The sequence below is a fragment of the Macaca thibetana genome, chromosome 7, assembly GCF_024542745.1.
Source record: "Macaca thibetana thibetana isolate TM-01 chromosome 7, ASM2454274v1, whole genome shotgun sequence".
In the NCBI taxonomy this organism is placed as follows: domain Eukaryota; kingdom Metazoa; phylum Chordata; class Mammalia; order Primates; family Cercopithecidae; genus Macaca; species Macaca thibetana.
The window spans coordinates 3,894,907-3,912,145 of NC_065584.1; the positions used below are offsets into that span (position 1 = coordinate 3,894,907).

Here is a 17,239-nt window from a genome sequence, read left to right on the forward strand (position 1 = left end):
CTGGACCCGCCCAGAAGCCACTCAGCAGGCAGGAGGATGATTCTCACACCCCTGTGATTGCGCCCTGACCAATCGGCAGCAAGCACCCACTGCCCAGCCACCGCCACCCCTTACTCCAAACTATTTTAGAAAAACTCTAGCCCCCAAATGCGTGGAGAGACTGGTTGGAGTAGTAACTCTTCCATGTAGCATGGCCGGCCTCACATCAATTAAACTCTTTCTTTTTTTTTTTTTTTTGAGACGGAGTCTTGCACTGTCACCCAGGCTGGAGTGCAGTGGTGTGATCTCGGCTCACTGCAACCTCCACCTCCCGGGTTTAAGCGATTCTCTTGCCTCAGCCTCCCGAGTAGCTGGGATTCCAGGCATGCGCCACCAGGCCCAGCTAATTTTTGTATTTTTAGTAGAGATGGGGTTTCATCATGTTGACCAGGCTGGTCTTGAACTCCTGACCTCAGGTGATCTGCCCGCCTTGGCCTCCCGAAGTGTTGGGATTACAGGCATGAGCCACCATGCCCGGTCCTAAACTCTTTCTTTACTGCAATGCCATGGTCTCCGTGAACTGATTTTGTTTGTGCAATGGGCAGGAAGAACGGTCAGGGAGTGACAGTAGGAGAACCCGCTATTCAAGACCTGAAACTATACTGCTCATCGTCAGGGTTAAAATATACTGATTTGATGCTGGATCAATTTAGGAATCCTTTTTAGAAAGTAAAGGCAGGATTGCAATACAGACCTTCAACATTTTACCCATCAGTCTAAAAACTATATACAGGCTGGGCACAGTGGCTCACGCCTGTAATCCCAGCACTTTGGGAGGCCAAGGCAGGCGGATCAAGAGGTCAGGAGATCAAGACCATCCTGGCTAACACAGTGAAACCCCAAACCCTGTCTCCAACAAAAAAAATTAGCAGGGCGTGGTGGCAGGTGACTGTAGTCCCAGCTACTTGGGAGGCTGAGGCAGGAGAATCGCTTGAACCTGGGAAGCGGAGGTTGCAGTGAACCGAGATGGTGCCACCGTACTCCAGCCTGGGTTATAGAGACTTCATCTCAAAAACAAAAACAAAAAAACCAAAACTGTATACAATCACCAAATTTCCCATTAAAACAATAAAGCCTACATTTCCACAAAAGATTATTTTTTCTTTTTTTTCTTTACCATACATTCAGACAATGTTCATGGGCTTCTCCCCCACATCTTTGCATTTGTGGTATTTGGCTGTTGGTAGAAACTAACGTGAGTCTCACAAAAGGGATGGCACCAGGGTCCACCCCCTAGACTGTGGCCCAGGACAGCGACTCCTTCCCTCCTCCAAGCTGACCGGGGTGTCTGCAGCTCAGCGGGTTTCATGCTAACGGTGCCTGACCACTGTCCAGGCCTGTGCCCGCTCTTTTCTGCTCACAGGCTCCCCATCAGGAAGTGTTTACAGGAGCCACCTAACAATTAGCTGCTTTTTCTAGCTGCCCACATATCACAAAGCAAGCTCAGAGAGGTGTCAGCAGCGTTCAGTTACTTTTCCATATTTATCTTCTAGTTATCACTCACATAAACTGCTTTACAATAAAGCTGGGGTACCAGTATTTTCAAATCATTGTTTGCTATTATGTGAGAGATGTTATCTTCCTTTGTACTTCCCTATAACCACATGTTTCTGCCTTTATTCACTGAGGAGCTGCTATTTAAAAGGGAGGAGAAGCAGCTTGGGGGAGGAAAATGTCCTTTGGTAAGAGGAAGAGCCTTTTGCAGTGCGAGTAATTACCATAATTGCTAGTTTCCACAGTACAAGCCTATGATTCATGGTGTCCCATTGGCTATGCTGGGAGGCTCTTCTATCCGGCCCTTGTGTCTGCGGGTGGGGGTTGGGGGGCACGCTAGACCCTCACAGTTTCCTGAGAAGCAGCCTCAGTTCTGCCCTCCTCACAGTGAGGCACATGTGCATTCCTGCTGGTCAGGCCGAATCTGCATCTTTGGGTCTGGGAGGGGAGTTAACCTTCCAGTTCTTGTGAAAATCTTTTTTCTGCCAGGCACAGTGGCTCAGGCCGTAATCCCAGCATTTTGGGAAGCAGAGGCAGGTGGATCATTTGAGGTCAGGAGTTCGAGACCAGCCTGGCCAACAGGGTGAAACCCCGTCTCTACTAAAAACACCAAAAAATAAGCCGGGCGTGGTGGTGTGCACCTGTAATCCCAGCTACTTGGGAGGCTGAGGCACAAGAATTGCTTGAACCCGGGAGGTGGAGGTTGCAGTGAACCAAGACCATGTCGCTGCACTTCAGCCTGGGTGACAGAGTGAGACCCTGTCTCACACACACACACACACACTATACATATATATATACACACACACATATATCCTTTCTTCTTAACTGTATATTGGCAGGCTGGACAGCCCCACACCAGGCTTCTCTGTGCCAGCTCTGCAGGCCAGACCTTGCTCTCCAGCTCCCTCTGCTTTTATTAAGCTCCTGAGTACCCAAGGAGCACTCCCACCCCAGCCACTCTCCCTCCAGAAGCCATGATTTGGAAGGGGAGACACTGAGATGGTTCCCCTGCACCCTATTCCTGGAAGTGCCCGTACATGACACAAAGCTACCATGGGGAAACCGCCAGGGAATAATGAAGAGAAAATGTTAGCAAGTTCCTAGCATTCTTGCTTCCCGTTCTAATTCTCAGTTCTATAAAGGCTTTGAGTTCCCATCTGAGAAGCAGTCAGGAACTTCCATATTTACTGAGGGTTAGGGTCCCCACTCTCCTGTTCTACACAGATGCTAGACAAATCCACAAACCCGATCCAGCAGTATAGAAGGATAATCCACCAGAATGGCAAACACTAGAAAGTCAATGAAAACGGTCTCCTAATTTCAGGAATGCCAATGACACGGGAGAGCTATCCAGGCTGGAACACTTTCACCCTACACTGGAGTGACCACAGCAGGAAGCCACCCCTGCTGCAAACACACGTTAATTCTTTTTATTATCTTTAAGGCCCTACTCAACCATCTCTTTCCCACCACCAACAGACACAAGGCCTGCACCTCAGTATTGTCTAAAAATGATGAGACAATTTGTCTAAAGATTGTCTTTAGACATTCTTTATGTCTTTAGACATTGTCTAAGGATGATTATTTGTGGGCTGGGCTTGATGGTTTACACTTGTAATCCCAGCACCTTGGGAAGCCGAGGCAGGTGGATTGTTTGAGCTCAGGAGTTCGAGGCCAGCCTGGGCAACAAAGTGAGACCCCATCTCTATAAAAAAAATTTTTTTTTCGGTCTCTGTACAGAGACTGTCAAACATTGCCAATGCTGACTATATTGCAAGTCATCATGGCAGGGTATTGGGAAAAGTTTTCAATTAGCAACAATCACACCTCGGATAAATCTCATTGGCTACAACACTGCTGCTGTGCAAAGCTACAAAATTTTTTTTTTTTTTTTTTTGAGACGGAGTCTCGCACTGTTGGTCAGGCTGGAGTGCAGTGGTGTGTTCTCAGCTCACTGCAGCCTCTGCCTCCCGGGTTCAAGCGATTCTCCTGCCTCAGCCTCCCGAGTAGCTGGGATTACAGGCATGTGCCACCACGCCCAGCTAATTTTTATATTTTTAGTAGAGATGGGGTTTCACCATGTTGGCCAGGCTGGTCGTGAATTCCTGACCTCAGATGATCCACCCTCCTTGGCCTCCCAAAGTGCTGAGATTACAGGCATGAGCCACCGTGCCCTGCCAAAAAATTTTTAAAAATCAGCCAGGCGTGGTGGCACCTGCCTGTAGCCCCAGCTACTAAAGAGGCTGAGGCAGGAAGATTACTTGAGCCAGTGAGGTTGAGGCTGTGGTAAGCTGTGTTTGTGCCACTGCTCACTCCAGCCTGGGCAACAGAGCAAGACCTTATCTCCAAAAAAGGGAAAAAGATCATTATCTGTGGGCTTGTTCCAGCCCTCCTCCTCTCAGAAGTTATGTGCCCAGCAGGCAGGCCCAGGGTGGTGCTCCCCTGGGAACCACCCTGCCTGGAGCTGCAAACAATTAACTTCCAACAGATTCCCAAAATGGGCATAGTGGATTCAGCCTTTCTCCATAAGCATCAACCTGTCTGTACCTGCGCCACCATGCAAAGGACAAGCACCGCTCTAGGCACCAGGGAGGCATGTGTTAGCATGCAGAGCTCCTGCCTGGAGAGCCATCTGTGCATGTGTGAAAAGAGGCACACACATTCATTTCTGTATCACTGGCACCTCATGAAGAACCTGTGCAGGAAATACGAACCACCCTGAGACAAATGTTTCCATTGGTGTTTCAAGCACCATAACACAGGACATGGTTTTCAAAAATACATAAGAGACTTTATCAGATGTCTTGCTTAAATCAATATGCAATGGATCACTTTTTTTTTTTTTTTATTTTTGAGAAGGAGTCTTGGTCCATCGCCCAGGCTAGAGTGCAATGGCGCGATCTCAGCTCACTGCAACCTCCGCCTCCTGTGTTCAAGCATTTCTCCTGCCTCAGCCTCCCAAGTAGCTGGGATTACAGGTACCGCCATCATGCCCGGCTAATTTTTGTATTTTTGTAGAGACAGGATTTCACCATGTTGGCCAGGCTGGTCTTGAACTCCTGACCTCAGGTGATCTGCCTGCCTCAGCCTCCCAAAGTGCTGGCAAGGTGTGAGCCACGATGCCTGGCCGGATCACTCTTATTTACCAGTTTAGTAACTCTAACCAAAAAGAAGATGGGGTTAAAATGACCTGTTCTTATGAAAACTCTGGTTCAAATGACTTGTAGGTTCTACCAGTCACAGAAAAATTCAAACCTTAGTAAACAATCCACAGAAACAGAAAAAGAAGGTATACCCTACAGCTCATTTTTGAAGCTAAAAGTGACTTTGGGCCAGGCACAGTGGCTCATAAATGTAATCCCAGCACTTTGGGAGGCTGAGATGAGCAGATCACCTGAGGTCAGGAGTTCAAGACCAGCCTGGCCAACATGATGAAACTCTGTCTCTACAAAAAATATAAAAATTAGCCGGGCGTGGTGGTAGGCATGTGTAATCTCAGCTACTCGGGAGGCTGAGGCAGAACTGCTTGGACCTGGGAGGTGAAGGTTGCAGTGAGCTGAGCTCACGCCACTGCACTCCAGCCTGGGTGACAGAGTGAGACTTTGTCTCAAAAAACAAAAAAAAAAATCTGGATGTGGTCAAAGTTCTAGAATATAGCTGTCAATTTACAAGAAAGAAGTCAGAGGAACATGCTAAATTACACCATGGAGACACAATCAGCAAAATCCAGACTGTAGGAAGTTTTAAAGGACATGTGATCCCCTCTTCAAATAAATTGCTTTAAAAAAAAAAAAAAAAAAAAGGTGAGGAGGTGCTACTCGGGAGGCTGAGGCAGGAGAATAGCTTGAACTCAGGAGGTGGAGGTTGCAGTGAGCTGAGATCATGCCACTGCATTCCAGCCTGGGTGACAGAGTGAGACTCCATCTCAAAAAAAAAAAAAAAAAAAAAAGGTGGAGAGGTGATGGAGGCAGAACCTATGGATTAAAAAAGAACTAAAAGGGAGTATGTCTGAACCAATTCTGGTTTGGGAACTTCCAGATTAAAGAAAAAAAAGAACTAAAAGAGTCAGACTAATTCTTATGTGCAAACAAGTTTAGGAACCAGTGATGCAAACTACATAGGTAAGACATAAGCAGGCATGAAGTGGCTAGGGAACAGAATTTAAAAGTCTAATTTTTTTTTCTTTACCAAAAGCAGTTATATTTCTGAAAAGCTGAGTTTTAAAGATGGATTTGGAAGGAAGAATGGTGCCTGACTCTTACGTTCTATAATGTTTTTCAATTAAAAGCTGGTGCTGGCTGGGCACGGTGGCTCACACTTGTAATCTCAGCACTTTGGGAGGCCGCGGCGGGTGGATCACCTGAAGTCAGGAGTTCGAGACCAGCCTGGCCAACATAGTGAAACCCCATCTCTACTAAAAAAAGAAAAAAAAAATTAACCAGGTGTGGCGGCATGCGCCTGTGATCCCAGCTACTCGGGAGGCTGCGGCAGGAGAACTGCTTGAACCCAGTAGGCGAAGGTTGCAGTGAGCCGAGACTGTGCCATTGCACTCCTGTCTGGGCAACAGAGCAAAAATTCCATCTCGAAAAAAGAAAAAACAAAGAAGGCAGAGAGGTCTCTCATCTTGAGAAGAGACCCATGGTAAGACTTATTTTACTTTAACAAGAAGTCTAAGGCCGAGAATGGTGGCTCACACTTGTAATCCTAGCACTTTGGGAGGCCCAGGCAGGCGGATCACTTGAGGTCAGGAGTTCGAAACCAGCCTGGCCAACAGGTAAAACCCTGTCTCTACTAAAAATAAAAAAAAAATTTAGCTGGGCATGGCGGTGGGCGCCTGTAATCCCAGCTACTCAGAAGGTTGAGGCACGAGAATCCTTTGAGCCCAGGAGGCAGTGGTTGCAGTGAGCTGAGATCACGCCACTGTACTCCCCCCTAGGCAACAGGGGGAGACTCCGCCTCAAAAAACAAAAAACAAACAAACAAAAAAAAGAAGTCCGGCCGGGCGCGGTGGCTCACGCCTGTAATCCCAGCACTTTGGGAGGCCGAGGCGGGCGGATCACAAGGTCAGGAGATCGAGACCACGGTGAAACCCCGTCTCTACTAAAAATACAAAAAATTAGCCGGGCGCAGTGGCGGGCGCCTGTAGTCCCAGCTACTCGGGAGGCTGGGGCAGGAGAATGGCGTGAACCCAGGAGGCGGAGCTTGCAGTGAGCCAGGATCGCGCCACTACACTCCAGCTTGGGCGACAGAGCAAGACTCCGTCTCAAAAAAAAAAAAAAAAAAAAAAAAAAAAGTCTATATGAGAATGAAGAAATCCTTATTTGGGTGCTGTTGTTTCTTTCCAGCACAAGTTCACAAAATAAGCTAGAGAAAATCCTCCCCCTGGGAAATGTCTGGGTTGATTTCCAGTTGGCTCTCTTAGAGCATTTTTAGACACCTGCTGTATCTCTCTGCCCAAAGACGGAGATGCTGGGTGGGTTTCTATGTTCTAGGAATAGAAGGCAAGGGCTTGGCCACTGTAACACAGAACTGAGTCAGCCACTTGGGTGTCTGGTTGACAAGTTGCCCTGGTAACTTGTTTAAATTGCAAACTAAACAGACTTTCAAAGCTATAATTATAAAAGTGTGCTAACAGCCACAGCCCAACAGAAATGAAAATGTACAAGCAAGTACATTTGCAATTTTTAATTAGCTTTTTTTTTTTTTTTTTTTTTTTTAGATGAAGTCTCCCTCTGTCGCCAGGCTGGAGTGCAGCGGTGCGATCTCCACTCACTGCAACCTCCGCCTCCCGGGTTCAAGCGATTTTCCTGCCTCATCCTCCCGAGTAGCTAGCTGGGTCTATAGAGGCGCGTGCCACTACGCCCAGCTAATTTCTGTATTTTTAGCAGAGACGGGGTTTCACCATGTTGGGCAGGATGGTCTCACCTCTTGATTTCGTGATCTGCTCGCCTCGGCCTCCCAAAGTGCTAGGATTACAAGTGTGAGCCAGGGAGCCCGAACAATTTTTAATTAGCTCTTTTTTACACTTCTTTAATTATTGTTTAAACCAAGTTTTCCAGCCTCCTTCATTAGCCTGTTTGGTATTTGCATGCTTTGCTTGAATATTTTATCTCCAGCCCATTCCACACCGTTAGCCAACATTTTCATCTGACAGATGGAATCAAGGCCTAGGCCTCCTTTAAACAAAACATCCCTCCCAAAAGTATGACTTATAAAAATTGCTTGCCACTCTTTCTTGCTACAGATATTCTTTGCGGATCTTTGGCCAGTAACATGCATATACCCACACATAGTTTGCAAATAAGAACAACTATTGAACGTGAAGTGCTACAAAAGTACGATGATAAAGTATAAAGTGTTCACCGCTTGAATAAAAGCTCTAATAATTTTAACAAAGCCAAAACACACACACACACACACACACACACACAAACCATGAAAAAAAAATGCACGCTAAGCCAAGAGCTCTTTAAATATAAAAAATAATCATTCTCGGGAACAAATAAGATAGCTACAAACTTGCCAGGTGACTCTTATGCTTAAAGGTTCTGGCTGTCAACAGTCTCCGGCGTGGCGGCGGCACCCTCAGTCCCATCCGACCGAGAGCCCTGACGCGGAAGCCTTGGGGCTGCGGGACTGTTCGGGATCGGACGCGAGCGCACCTGCAGAAAGGCCTGAGGCGGCTGTGCATGGCAGGCAGCTGCCCCGAGGCCCCGGTTTGTCTTTCCTTGCGGTCACCCCTCCCGGCCCAATATCCCCAGGCGCTTGCTTACGCCGCTGGGCGCCGTATCCCTGCGCTCGGCGCCGCGCTCCGGAGCGAGTTGACAGCCGCGGCAGACGAAGGAGCGGCTGAGAGCGCGGAGAAGACTCTTCTTCCCCGCCCGCAAGGCCACCATGGCCCCACGCCCCCTGGCTCCCGCGGCGCACGGCAGCATTGCGACGGCGCGAGAGGCCGCTTTACGGCAGGGTCGCGAAGCCCGAGGGAGGGCGGCGGTGCGGCCGACCGTGCGCTTTCCCCGCGGTACGACGGGCTACGGGAGCGGCGGGCGGCGCGGGCTGACCCGGGCGGCCGCTCCTTGGTCGCTGTCACTCCAGGTTGCCTTGCTGCGCCGCTGGCGGTGGGCTTGGCGCTGTCGGCGGCTAGGCGCGGACGCCGGAGGAGGTGTCCCCGGGTTTAGGGGTGTTCGGCCAGAGGCGTGGGCTGGCTGGCCCGGGCGACGGCCGGAGCTGCGGAAGTCGTGGAAGCGTCGGCGACGCATCGCGCGATGGCGCGGGCGGGACAGGTGAGCGAAGCGCGGCGTGTGGCCTTTTCCCTCCGTCGGGGGGACGAGTGGGGCCCCCCGTCCGCGCGGGGCTCCCCGCTGGACCACCTCTCTGCCAGCGCCCACCCCAGCGCGGCCTGTCGGCACAGGCCGAGCAGAGTTGGTCTCGGCGCCGTCCCGGTCCCTGGCTCGGACGCTGTCCAGGGGTGGTCGGGCCTGGTCTCTGGTGTCTCCGGCGGGGCCTTGGCTCCCCTCCTTCCCCGGCTTCCCCCGGCCGGGCCGAGGGCCCCTCGCGCGCCCATTGTGAGGTCAGGGCCTGCGGGCGCGCCCTGGCACCTAGGCCGAGACGCCCGGAGCGGCTGCTGCAGCCAGTAGCGGCCCCTTCACCGCCGGCCCCTTCACCGGCTGCCCCGCTCAGACCTAGTCGGGAGGGGCGCGAGGGATGCAGCTGGGGGCCCAGCTCCGGTGCCGCACCCCGTAAAGGGCTGATCTTCCACCTCGCCACCTCAGCCACGGGACGCCAAGATCGCAGCCAGCTCAGACCTCTTCTGGGTAAAGAGCCAAGAGGGAAGGGCGAGGCGGGGAGGAAGGAACTCGGGCCGCCTGCCTTCCGTGGCCTCCAGAACATCCACAGGGGATGGATGATGCGTTTCCATTGGTTACCCACCTTGAGCGAGCCGTTTGATAGAAACCAAGAGCTTGAAACGTGCATTAGGCGATTGTGGACTCTCAGTGGGAGGCGAGTGAATGAATTATTCAGTTACCACATTTTCGCAGGTTGTAGTTTTTTGAGACAGTGGAGCATGTTGGGGGCTGAGGAGGTGCTGGGCCTCGAAAGCCCAAGGTGGTGCCCTTCAGCGCAATCCCCGTCGCTCTTCTTTACCTGTGGGGTTTTTATCTCTTCGGGGAGACATCTGGGAGGGAAGATGTGTGAGGAGCTAAAAGGGTGGGGAGGGGAAGTGCACAAAGGGAAGAAGCGGGAACTTGGGGATATCTGAGAGCCACTGGTTTTTGTTCTACTGGTTCAGTTTATTTTGCTTAGAGTTTCTGGAAACTAGGCATAGCTGTGTGGCGGGGCGGGGTACTGTTAGTGTTCGGAAGGTTACAAGAGCTACTGTTTCACCTTGCATAAAGGTGCCTTGCCGGTTCCAAATAGTTTGTGCGGCGTACGGTGACTCACACCTTAATCCCAGCACTTTGAGAGGCGGGGGCGGGCGGATCGTCTGAGACTAGCCTGGGCAATATAGTGAGACTTGTCTCTACTAAAAATAATAACATTAGTTGGGCGTGGTGGTGTACGCCTGTAGTCCCAGCTACTGGGGAGGCTGAGGTGGGATGACTGCTCGAAAGTATGCCTTTTTAAAATGAGAATTTTAGAATGACTTAGTATACCATTAGTGTTCTGCAGAAGCCTTGTGCTGTAATAAGTTATTCTTGTCATCTTTTAGTGCTTGTGAAACTGAACACAACAAAAGTATGGATATGGGAAACCAACATCCTTCTATTAGTAGGCTTCAGGAAATCCAAAAGGAAGTAAAAAGTGTAGAACAGCAAGTTGTCGGCTTCAGTGGTCTGTCAGATGACAAGAATTACAAGAAACTGGAGAGGATTCTAACAAAACAACTTTTTGAAATAGACTCTGTAGATACTGAAGGAAAAGGAGATATTCAGCAAGCTAGGAAGAGGGCAGCACAGGAGACAGAACGTCTTCTCAAAGAGTTGGAGCAGAATGCAAACCACCCACACCGGATTGAAATACAGAACATTTTTGAGGAAGCCCAGTCCCTCGTTAGAGAGAAAATTGTGCCATTTTATAATGGAGGCAACTGCGTAACTGACGAGTTTGAAGAAGGCATCCAGGATATCATTCTGAGGCTGACACATGTTAAAACTGGAGGAAAAATCTCCTTGCGGAAAGCAAGGTATCACACTTTAACCAAAATCTGTGCGGTGCAAGAGATTATCGAAGACTGCATGAAAAAGCAGCCTTCCCTGCCGCTTTCCGAGGATGCACATCCTTCCGTGGCCAAAATCAACTTTGTGATGTGTGAGGTGAACAAGGCCCGAGGGGTCCTGATTGCACTTCTGATGGGCGTGAACAACAGTGAGACCTGCAGGCACTTATCCTGTGTGCTCTCAGGGCTGATCGCTGACCTAGATGCTCTAGATGTGTGCGGCCGGACAGAAATCAGAAATTATCGGAGGGAGGTAGTAGAAGATATCAACAAATTATTGAAGTATCTGGATTTGGAAGAGGAAGCAGACACGACTAAAGCATTTGACCTGAGACAGAATCATTCCATTTTAAAAATAGAAAAGGTCCTCACGAGAATGAGAGAAATAAAAAATGAACTTCTCCAAGCACAAAACCCTCCTGAATTGTACCTGAGCTCCAAAACAGAATTGCAGGGTTTAATTGGACAGTTGGATGAGGTAAGTCTTGAAAAAAACCCCTGCATCCGGGAAGCCAGGAGAAGAGCAGTGATCGAGGTGCAAACTCTGATCACGTATATTGACTTGAAGGAGGCCCTTGAGAAAAGAAAGCTGTTTGCTTGTGAGGAGCACCCATCCCATAAAGCCGTCTGGAACGTCCTTGGAAACTTGTCCGAGATCCAAGGAGAAGTTCTTTCATTTGATGGAAATCGAACCGATAAGAACTACATCCGACTGGAAGAGCTGCTCACCAAGCAGCTGCTAGCCCTGGATGCTGTTGATCCGCAGGGAGAAGAGAAGTGTAAGGCTGCCAGGAAACAGGCTGTGAAGCTTGCCCAGAATATTCTCAGCTATCTCGACCTGAAATCCGATGAATGGGAGTACTAAAATACCAGAGGTCTCACTTTTGATATTGTTTTGCACTTCATATGTGCTTCTATGTATAGAGAGCTTTCAGTTCATTGATTTATACGTGCATATTTCAGTCTCAGTATTTATGATTGAAGCAAATTCTATTCAGTATCTGCTGCTTGTGATGTTGCAAGACAAATATCATTACAGCACATTAACTTTTCCATTCGGATCATTCTCTCTATGATGTGGTGTGGTTTGTTTGGTTTGTCCTTTTTTTGTGTGTTTTCAATCAGAAAATGAAATAGAGGCAGCTTTTGTAAATTTAAAATGGGTTGTGCAAGCATTAAAATGCAGGTATTTCAGAATCTAGAACTAGGCATAACCTTACATAATACTAGGAAAATTATGAGAAAGGGGAAATTTTTGGTTAAATAGGAGTAAGGTTCAAACACAAGAAGTACATGTTCTGTTTTATTATGCTCGATAGAAGACTTTTTTTTTCACTTATTGGTCCTACCCAGCTTAATGGGGTGGGGTTTTTTTGTTTGTTGAGACAATCTGTTCTTTGTAAACATTTTTAGTTGGAAAAACAGCATCTGTGTTTTCCCCATACTCTACATTTTAGAGAGAGGAATCTTGTTTTTGTGTGCAACATAAGAAAATTGTGAAAACTAATAGCCAAAAAACCTTTGAGATTGCATTAAAGAGAAGGGATAAAGGACCAGCAATAATATCTTGTAAATTGCTTTTTCTAAAATCTGAGATTATAGTTTTCCTTAGTGAGTAATTTATAAGGATGGGAACTTTTAAATGAAGTTAATGGGCCTTTAAAAAAAAGAAAAGGAAACACCCATACCTGTAGTTGGAGGATGAAGACCGGAGATGGGTTTCCAGTGTCAGGTTATACTAAAACTAAGCCAAAAAGTCTGAATGTAGCATGTAATGGTTCTCTTCTGTGGTCCAAGGCTGTAAAATGGACAACCTTGTCACACCTCCCCAGTGCTGTGTTGCAACGTGAGGGTGGATGCTGTTAGTAACCCAGAGGGACCAGGCCTTCCTAGGTTTTCCTAGGCAGTCAGCTGTTAACCACTCACATGGTAAATATCAAAACCACACCTGCTCCAGGACTAATTAGTGAAACCTGCTCGGAATTAAAGGCTTCCTCTGGGTGCCTGCTGAACAACTGAGCTCATGTTATGAGCATGTGGTGGTTTCTCTGTTGCCTGAAAGAGCCATTAAAGTCAATCCTGCATGAAGCGTCTTTCTTCTGCTAAAGGATGTGTATTTCCGTCAGTACTTTCTGAGGATCCAGTATGAAGTAATTCCCCGAAGTTCTGAAGTGCCTTGAGAACATGTTGGTCCGGGTGTTATAACAGACTCCTCCCCCGGGTCACTTTTTGCCTGGTCATCCTATTAGAGTGCATCTTTGGAAATCCAGGGTAATATTATTCTCTTTCAGAGATGCTAATTTGGTAACTTTGTGTAGGGAAATTGTCACTCTAAACAGCTGAAAGTATGCTGGCTAAAGAAGTAGCCTTAAATACCTAAACGATGACAAAAGCATAGCCCTTAACAGATCTTCAGTTTGTCTCAGTATTTCCCGATCATGAAAATCCCTTGCTGTGTCTTTCCTACTAGAAATGTTCTAGAATCACTGGATGGTGGGGTCAGAGGGCAGTCGCTATTGAGGCTGTGAGCTCCCACACTACTGCAGGTCCAGCTCCTGGCAACTGCGGGCTCAAGGCAGGTCATTCGAATCCACATTTTGGCCAGAGTAGTTTTAGGATTGCTTTTCTGTATCATAATTTTAGAATGCTCTTAAAATCTTGCGGAAGAGTTTTTATTTTTTATTTATTTATTTTTGAGATGGAGTCTCACTCTGTTGCCCAGGCTGAAGTGCAGTGCTGCCATCTCAGCTCACTACACTACAAGCTCCACCTCCCGGGTTCAGGTGATTCTCCTGCCTCAGCCTCCTGAGCAGCTGGGATTACAGGCGTGTGCCACCACACCTGGCTAATTTTTGTATTTTTAGTAGAGACGGGGTTTCACCATGTTGGTCAGGCTGGTCTCGAACTCCTAACCTCGTGATCCGCCTGCCTCGGCCTCCCAAAGTGCTGGGATTATAGGTCTGAGCCACGGCGCCCAGCCCAGGAAGAGTTTTTAAATTAGAGCTCTGTTTAATTATACTGCCGGGAAATCCTGATTACATTTCAGGCACATTCTTCAGAGTACTACTTACATTTTTAATTTCATTTTGTAAAGTTAAACGTCAGCATTCCCTTTAAAAGTATCCATTGTTCTTTGAAAGTAGATGCCTCTGTTATTCTTTTCAAACAAAAGTGTTTACCTTTTGCCAAGCTGTGGGCATCGTGTGTGAGTACAGGGTGCTCAGCTCTTCCATGGTCATTTTGAATTGTTCACATGGGTTATTTTGGTCATGAAAATGATCAGACTGACCTTGAGTGACCATCAGGCATGGCTTTGTTTCTGGTTTCAATCTGTTCTAGATCCTTGTACCGGATTATTCTACTCCTGCAGTGAACCCTAGTGACACCAGATTTAGCTCTTCTCGGCCCTCATGGGGAGCTGTTTGTGTTAATATGATTCTTCAACGGGGCTTGTCACATTGTGTTGTATTTTTGTGATCTTACATGAAAGGAATCTGTACTGCAAGTAAAACCTACTCCCCAAAAATGTGTGGCCTTGGGTCTGCATTAAACACTATAATCCATATTCATGCCAAAAATGACTGGGAACATTTGCTTGATTTACATTCAGTCAGCGCTGCTTTCAGATCACACTTTATCCAAACAGGAAAGCCAGTCAGCCTATAATGAAGTAGTTATTAAAATAAATGTAATGAATATGTCTACGAAGTATAGTTTAGTGGTTTATTTTGCTAAAATGTACATATATTTGATATGATTGAGAAGCTCAACCAGTTTTTCTCATTTGTTTGGCTTTGTCCATTTCTATCTGGTTTCTAAGGGTCTGAGCTTAGCTTGTACATGCAAGGTTTTGGGTTTTTTTTTTTTTTTTTTTTTTTTTTTAGCACAGCTTTTCAGCTTTTAATTTGTTGAGTATTTTAATACCTAGGGAGATATTGGCCATCAATTTTGATATATAATGCAAGTGTGTTTTTCCAGTACATGGGTTCCTGTCCCCTCTCTGTCAACTCTGTGACTATTGGAATAGTGTGTCTTCAATAATTCAATGTTACTTTGAGATACATGTATGAGTATACCCTTAGTTATTCTTGAAATAAAACCAGTCTCTTAGCTTATGCTTGCAGTGGTGAAGGGCCGTGAGTCTGAGGTGTGTGTTCTTTATATAGTCATATATTATCACCTTCATGGACTGTCTGACTTGCGTAAGGAGTCCTTTTTTTTTTTTTTTTTTTTGAAACGGAGTCTTGCTCTGTCGACCAGGCTGGAGTGCAGTGGCACGATCTCGGCTCACTGCAAGCTCCACCTCCCAGGTTCATGCCATTCTCCTGCCTCAGCCTCTCGAGTAGCTGGGACTAGAGGTGCCCGCCACCATGCCTGGCTAATTTTTTGTATTTTTAGTAGAGATGGGGTTTCACCGTGGTCTCGATATCCTGACCTCGTGATCCACCTGCCTCAGCCTCTCAAAGTGCTGGGATTACGGGTGTGAGCCACCGCGCCTGGCCTTCTATTGTATTTTTGTCTTCTCTGCCTGCTTTTATCTTTCAGGTGATCCAAACAGAAGCAGCCTTTGCAAGCCTCGCAAACACATGATAGGCCCAGAGCCAAGAGAAATGACGTGTACAGTTAAAGAGAAACACTCTGGGGGAAATGTGAGCTTTTGAATAAATCCTCTACCACACGTGAGGATTCTTATCAGTTACACTGGAAGCAGCGTTAACCAGGCTCCTAGCGTATCCTCGTGTTGCGCTGAGGATTGAAGAGTCCATTGTGCCACCAGTGGCCATGGAGAAATTCCAGTCTAGTCAGAGAAGGGACGAGGGGAGTCAGCCACTCCTGGTCTTTCTCAGGTGTGAATGTCTGGTGTCAGGGCAGGTGTCAAGCGCAAGCCGGAGAAAGACCAGTGGCTTAGGAAGGGGTCTCACTGGGCTCTTCAAGGCTGGTTAGAAATAGGACAGGAGAGGGTGGGTGTGGTGGCTTACACCAGTAATCTTGGCACTTTGGGAGGCTAAGGTGGGAGGACTGCTTGAGCCTAGTAGTTCAAGACCAGCCTGGGTAACACAGACCCCATCTCTATTTTTTTGAAAAGAAGAAACCCTGGAGTGGGCTGTGGGCTGAGCTGGAACGAGGTTGCAGGGGCTGAGGGGCCATGCCCTGGCAAGCTTGGCTCTTGATTGTGGGTACAAGCTGGGCCCTAATTGAGGGCCTCTTATATGCAGGTCTGGGGTCACCCCTGCTGGTCAGGACATGTCTGAGGGCATCTTACAAAATGTTTTGGGTTCTTTTGTTTTTTACTGAAACAGGGTCTTAACTCTTAAGGGTCTCGAACTCCTGGGCTCAAGCGATCCTCCTACCTCAACCTCCCAAAGTGCTGGGATGACAGACATGAGCTACCACGCTTGGCCTTGCTTTTCCATTTTGTGTAGTTATCATTGCACAGATTTTGGGGTCGGGGGGGTCACCAGGGAGCCTTAGGACTCTGTGTCCCTAGTTCTGGGTCTCCAGTTTGTGCCCTTTTTTATGCCAGTCACTAGCAGGCTATTTCAGGTCCTCGTTCACATATTTGCCCTCTTGGTCTTTCTAAAAGCACGGCTCTGATCATATGGCTTTTCTGAATGAAAACCTTGAGTGACCTCCACTATTTCACCTGGCCACATCCCTGTGAGGCCCTGAGCAGTGTGGTCCAGAATGTCCCAGCAGCCCCAGCTCCACTGCCCGGCCATCTGTGCAAAATGTTCTATGCACGTTTTAAGCTCTCAGCCACCCCTTGAGGCAGGTTTTTCATACTATCTGTTTCATAGATGATTCTGAGATTCAGGTGGTCCCTTGCCCAGGGAACTGCCCAGAGTCACCTGGCAAAGGAGGGAAGGACAATTTGGTTGCAGTTCAAGACTCAGCTGCCTGTTGGACTTACCTGGAGAGTTGAAGAAATGGCTGGTGCTTGGGGCCCACCCCAGGGATTCTAGCTTCATCAGGATAGCATACAGTCTGGACATCAGGATTTCTAAAAGCTCCCACTTCAGGGAGTGCTGGCCAAGTAGCTAAAGCAGGCTGGGGCCCAGACTGCTAGGTTCACATCTCAGCTGTGCCATTTTCTCTTTCTCTCTCTCTCTTTTTTTTTTTTTTTTTTTCCTGTCGCCCAGGCTGGAGTGCAATGGCACAATCTTGGCTCACTGCAACCTCTGCCTCTTGGGTTCAAGTGATTCTCCTGCCTCAGCCTCCCAAGTAGCTGGGATTACAGCTGTGCGCCACCACGCCCAGCTAATTTTTGTATTTTTGTTGTTGTTGTTGTTGTTGTTGTTGTTGTTGTTGAGATGGAGTCTCGCTCTGTCGCCCAGGCTGGAGTGCAGTGGCCGGATCTCAGCTCACTGCAAGCTCCGCCTCCCGGGTTTACGCCATTCTCCTGCCTCAGCCTCCCAGATTTTTGTATTTTTAGTAGACACGAGGTTTCACCATGTTGGCCGGGATGGTCTCCATCTCTTGACCTCG

General features: G+C 47.9%; 3 protein-coding genes and 1 non-coding gene across 5 annotated transcripts in view; 2 read left to right on the forward strand and 2 right to left on the reverse strand.

Moving 5' to 3' along the window:
* The window catches only part of CKB (creatine kinase B), a 202,401-nt gene that overhangs the window by 151,965 nt on the left and 33,197 nt on the right, over positions 1-17,239 (forward strand). The gene's annotated exons all lie outside the window — the stretch shown is intronic.
* Positions 1-17,239, reverse strand: part of LOC126959427 (cytochrome c oxidase assembly factor 8) — a 75,411-nt gene that overhangs the window by 22,474 nt on the left and 35,698 nt on the right. The window contains exon 2 of one of the 2 annotated variants that reach the window (XM_050798444.1): positions 8,310-8,438. In XM_050798444.1, coding sequence (XP_050654401.1) covers positions 8,310-8,432 — 123 coding nt within the window. In that variant the 5' untranslated portion in view covers positions 8,433-8,438. Of the gene's footprint in view, positions 1-8,309; positions 8,483-17,239 lie in introns of those variants that run through there. The other variant, XM_050798443.1, reaches the window with a different exon arrangement.
* LOC126960495 (U4 spliceosomal RNA) lies at positions 3,266-3,408 on the reverse strand. Its single transcript, XR_007728031.1, has one exon. It is a non-coding gene; the product is annotated as a U4 spliceosomal RNA (small nuclear RNA).
* Positions 8,697-14,880, forward strand: BAG5 (BAG cochaperone 5). Its single transcript, XM_050798422.1, has 2 exons — positions 8,697-8,819; positions 10,247-14,880. Exon 2 carries the CDS (start codon positions 10,275-10,277, stop codon positions 11,616-11,618), a length of 1,344 nt encoding a protein of 447 aa, XP_050654379.1. The 5' UTR covers positions 8,697-8,819; positions 10,247-10,274; the 3' UTR covers positions 11,619-14,880.

Excerpts from the sequence above, each read along its gene's own strand:
- BAG5 (XM_050798422.1), top strand. The coding sequence starts at position 10,275 with ATGGATATGGGAAACCAACATCCTTCTATTAGTAGGCTTCAGGAAATC.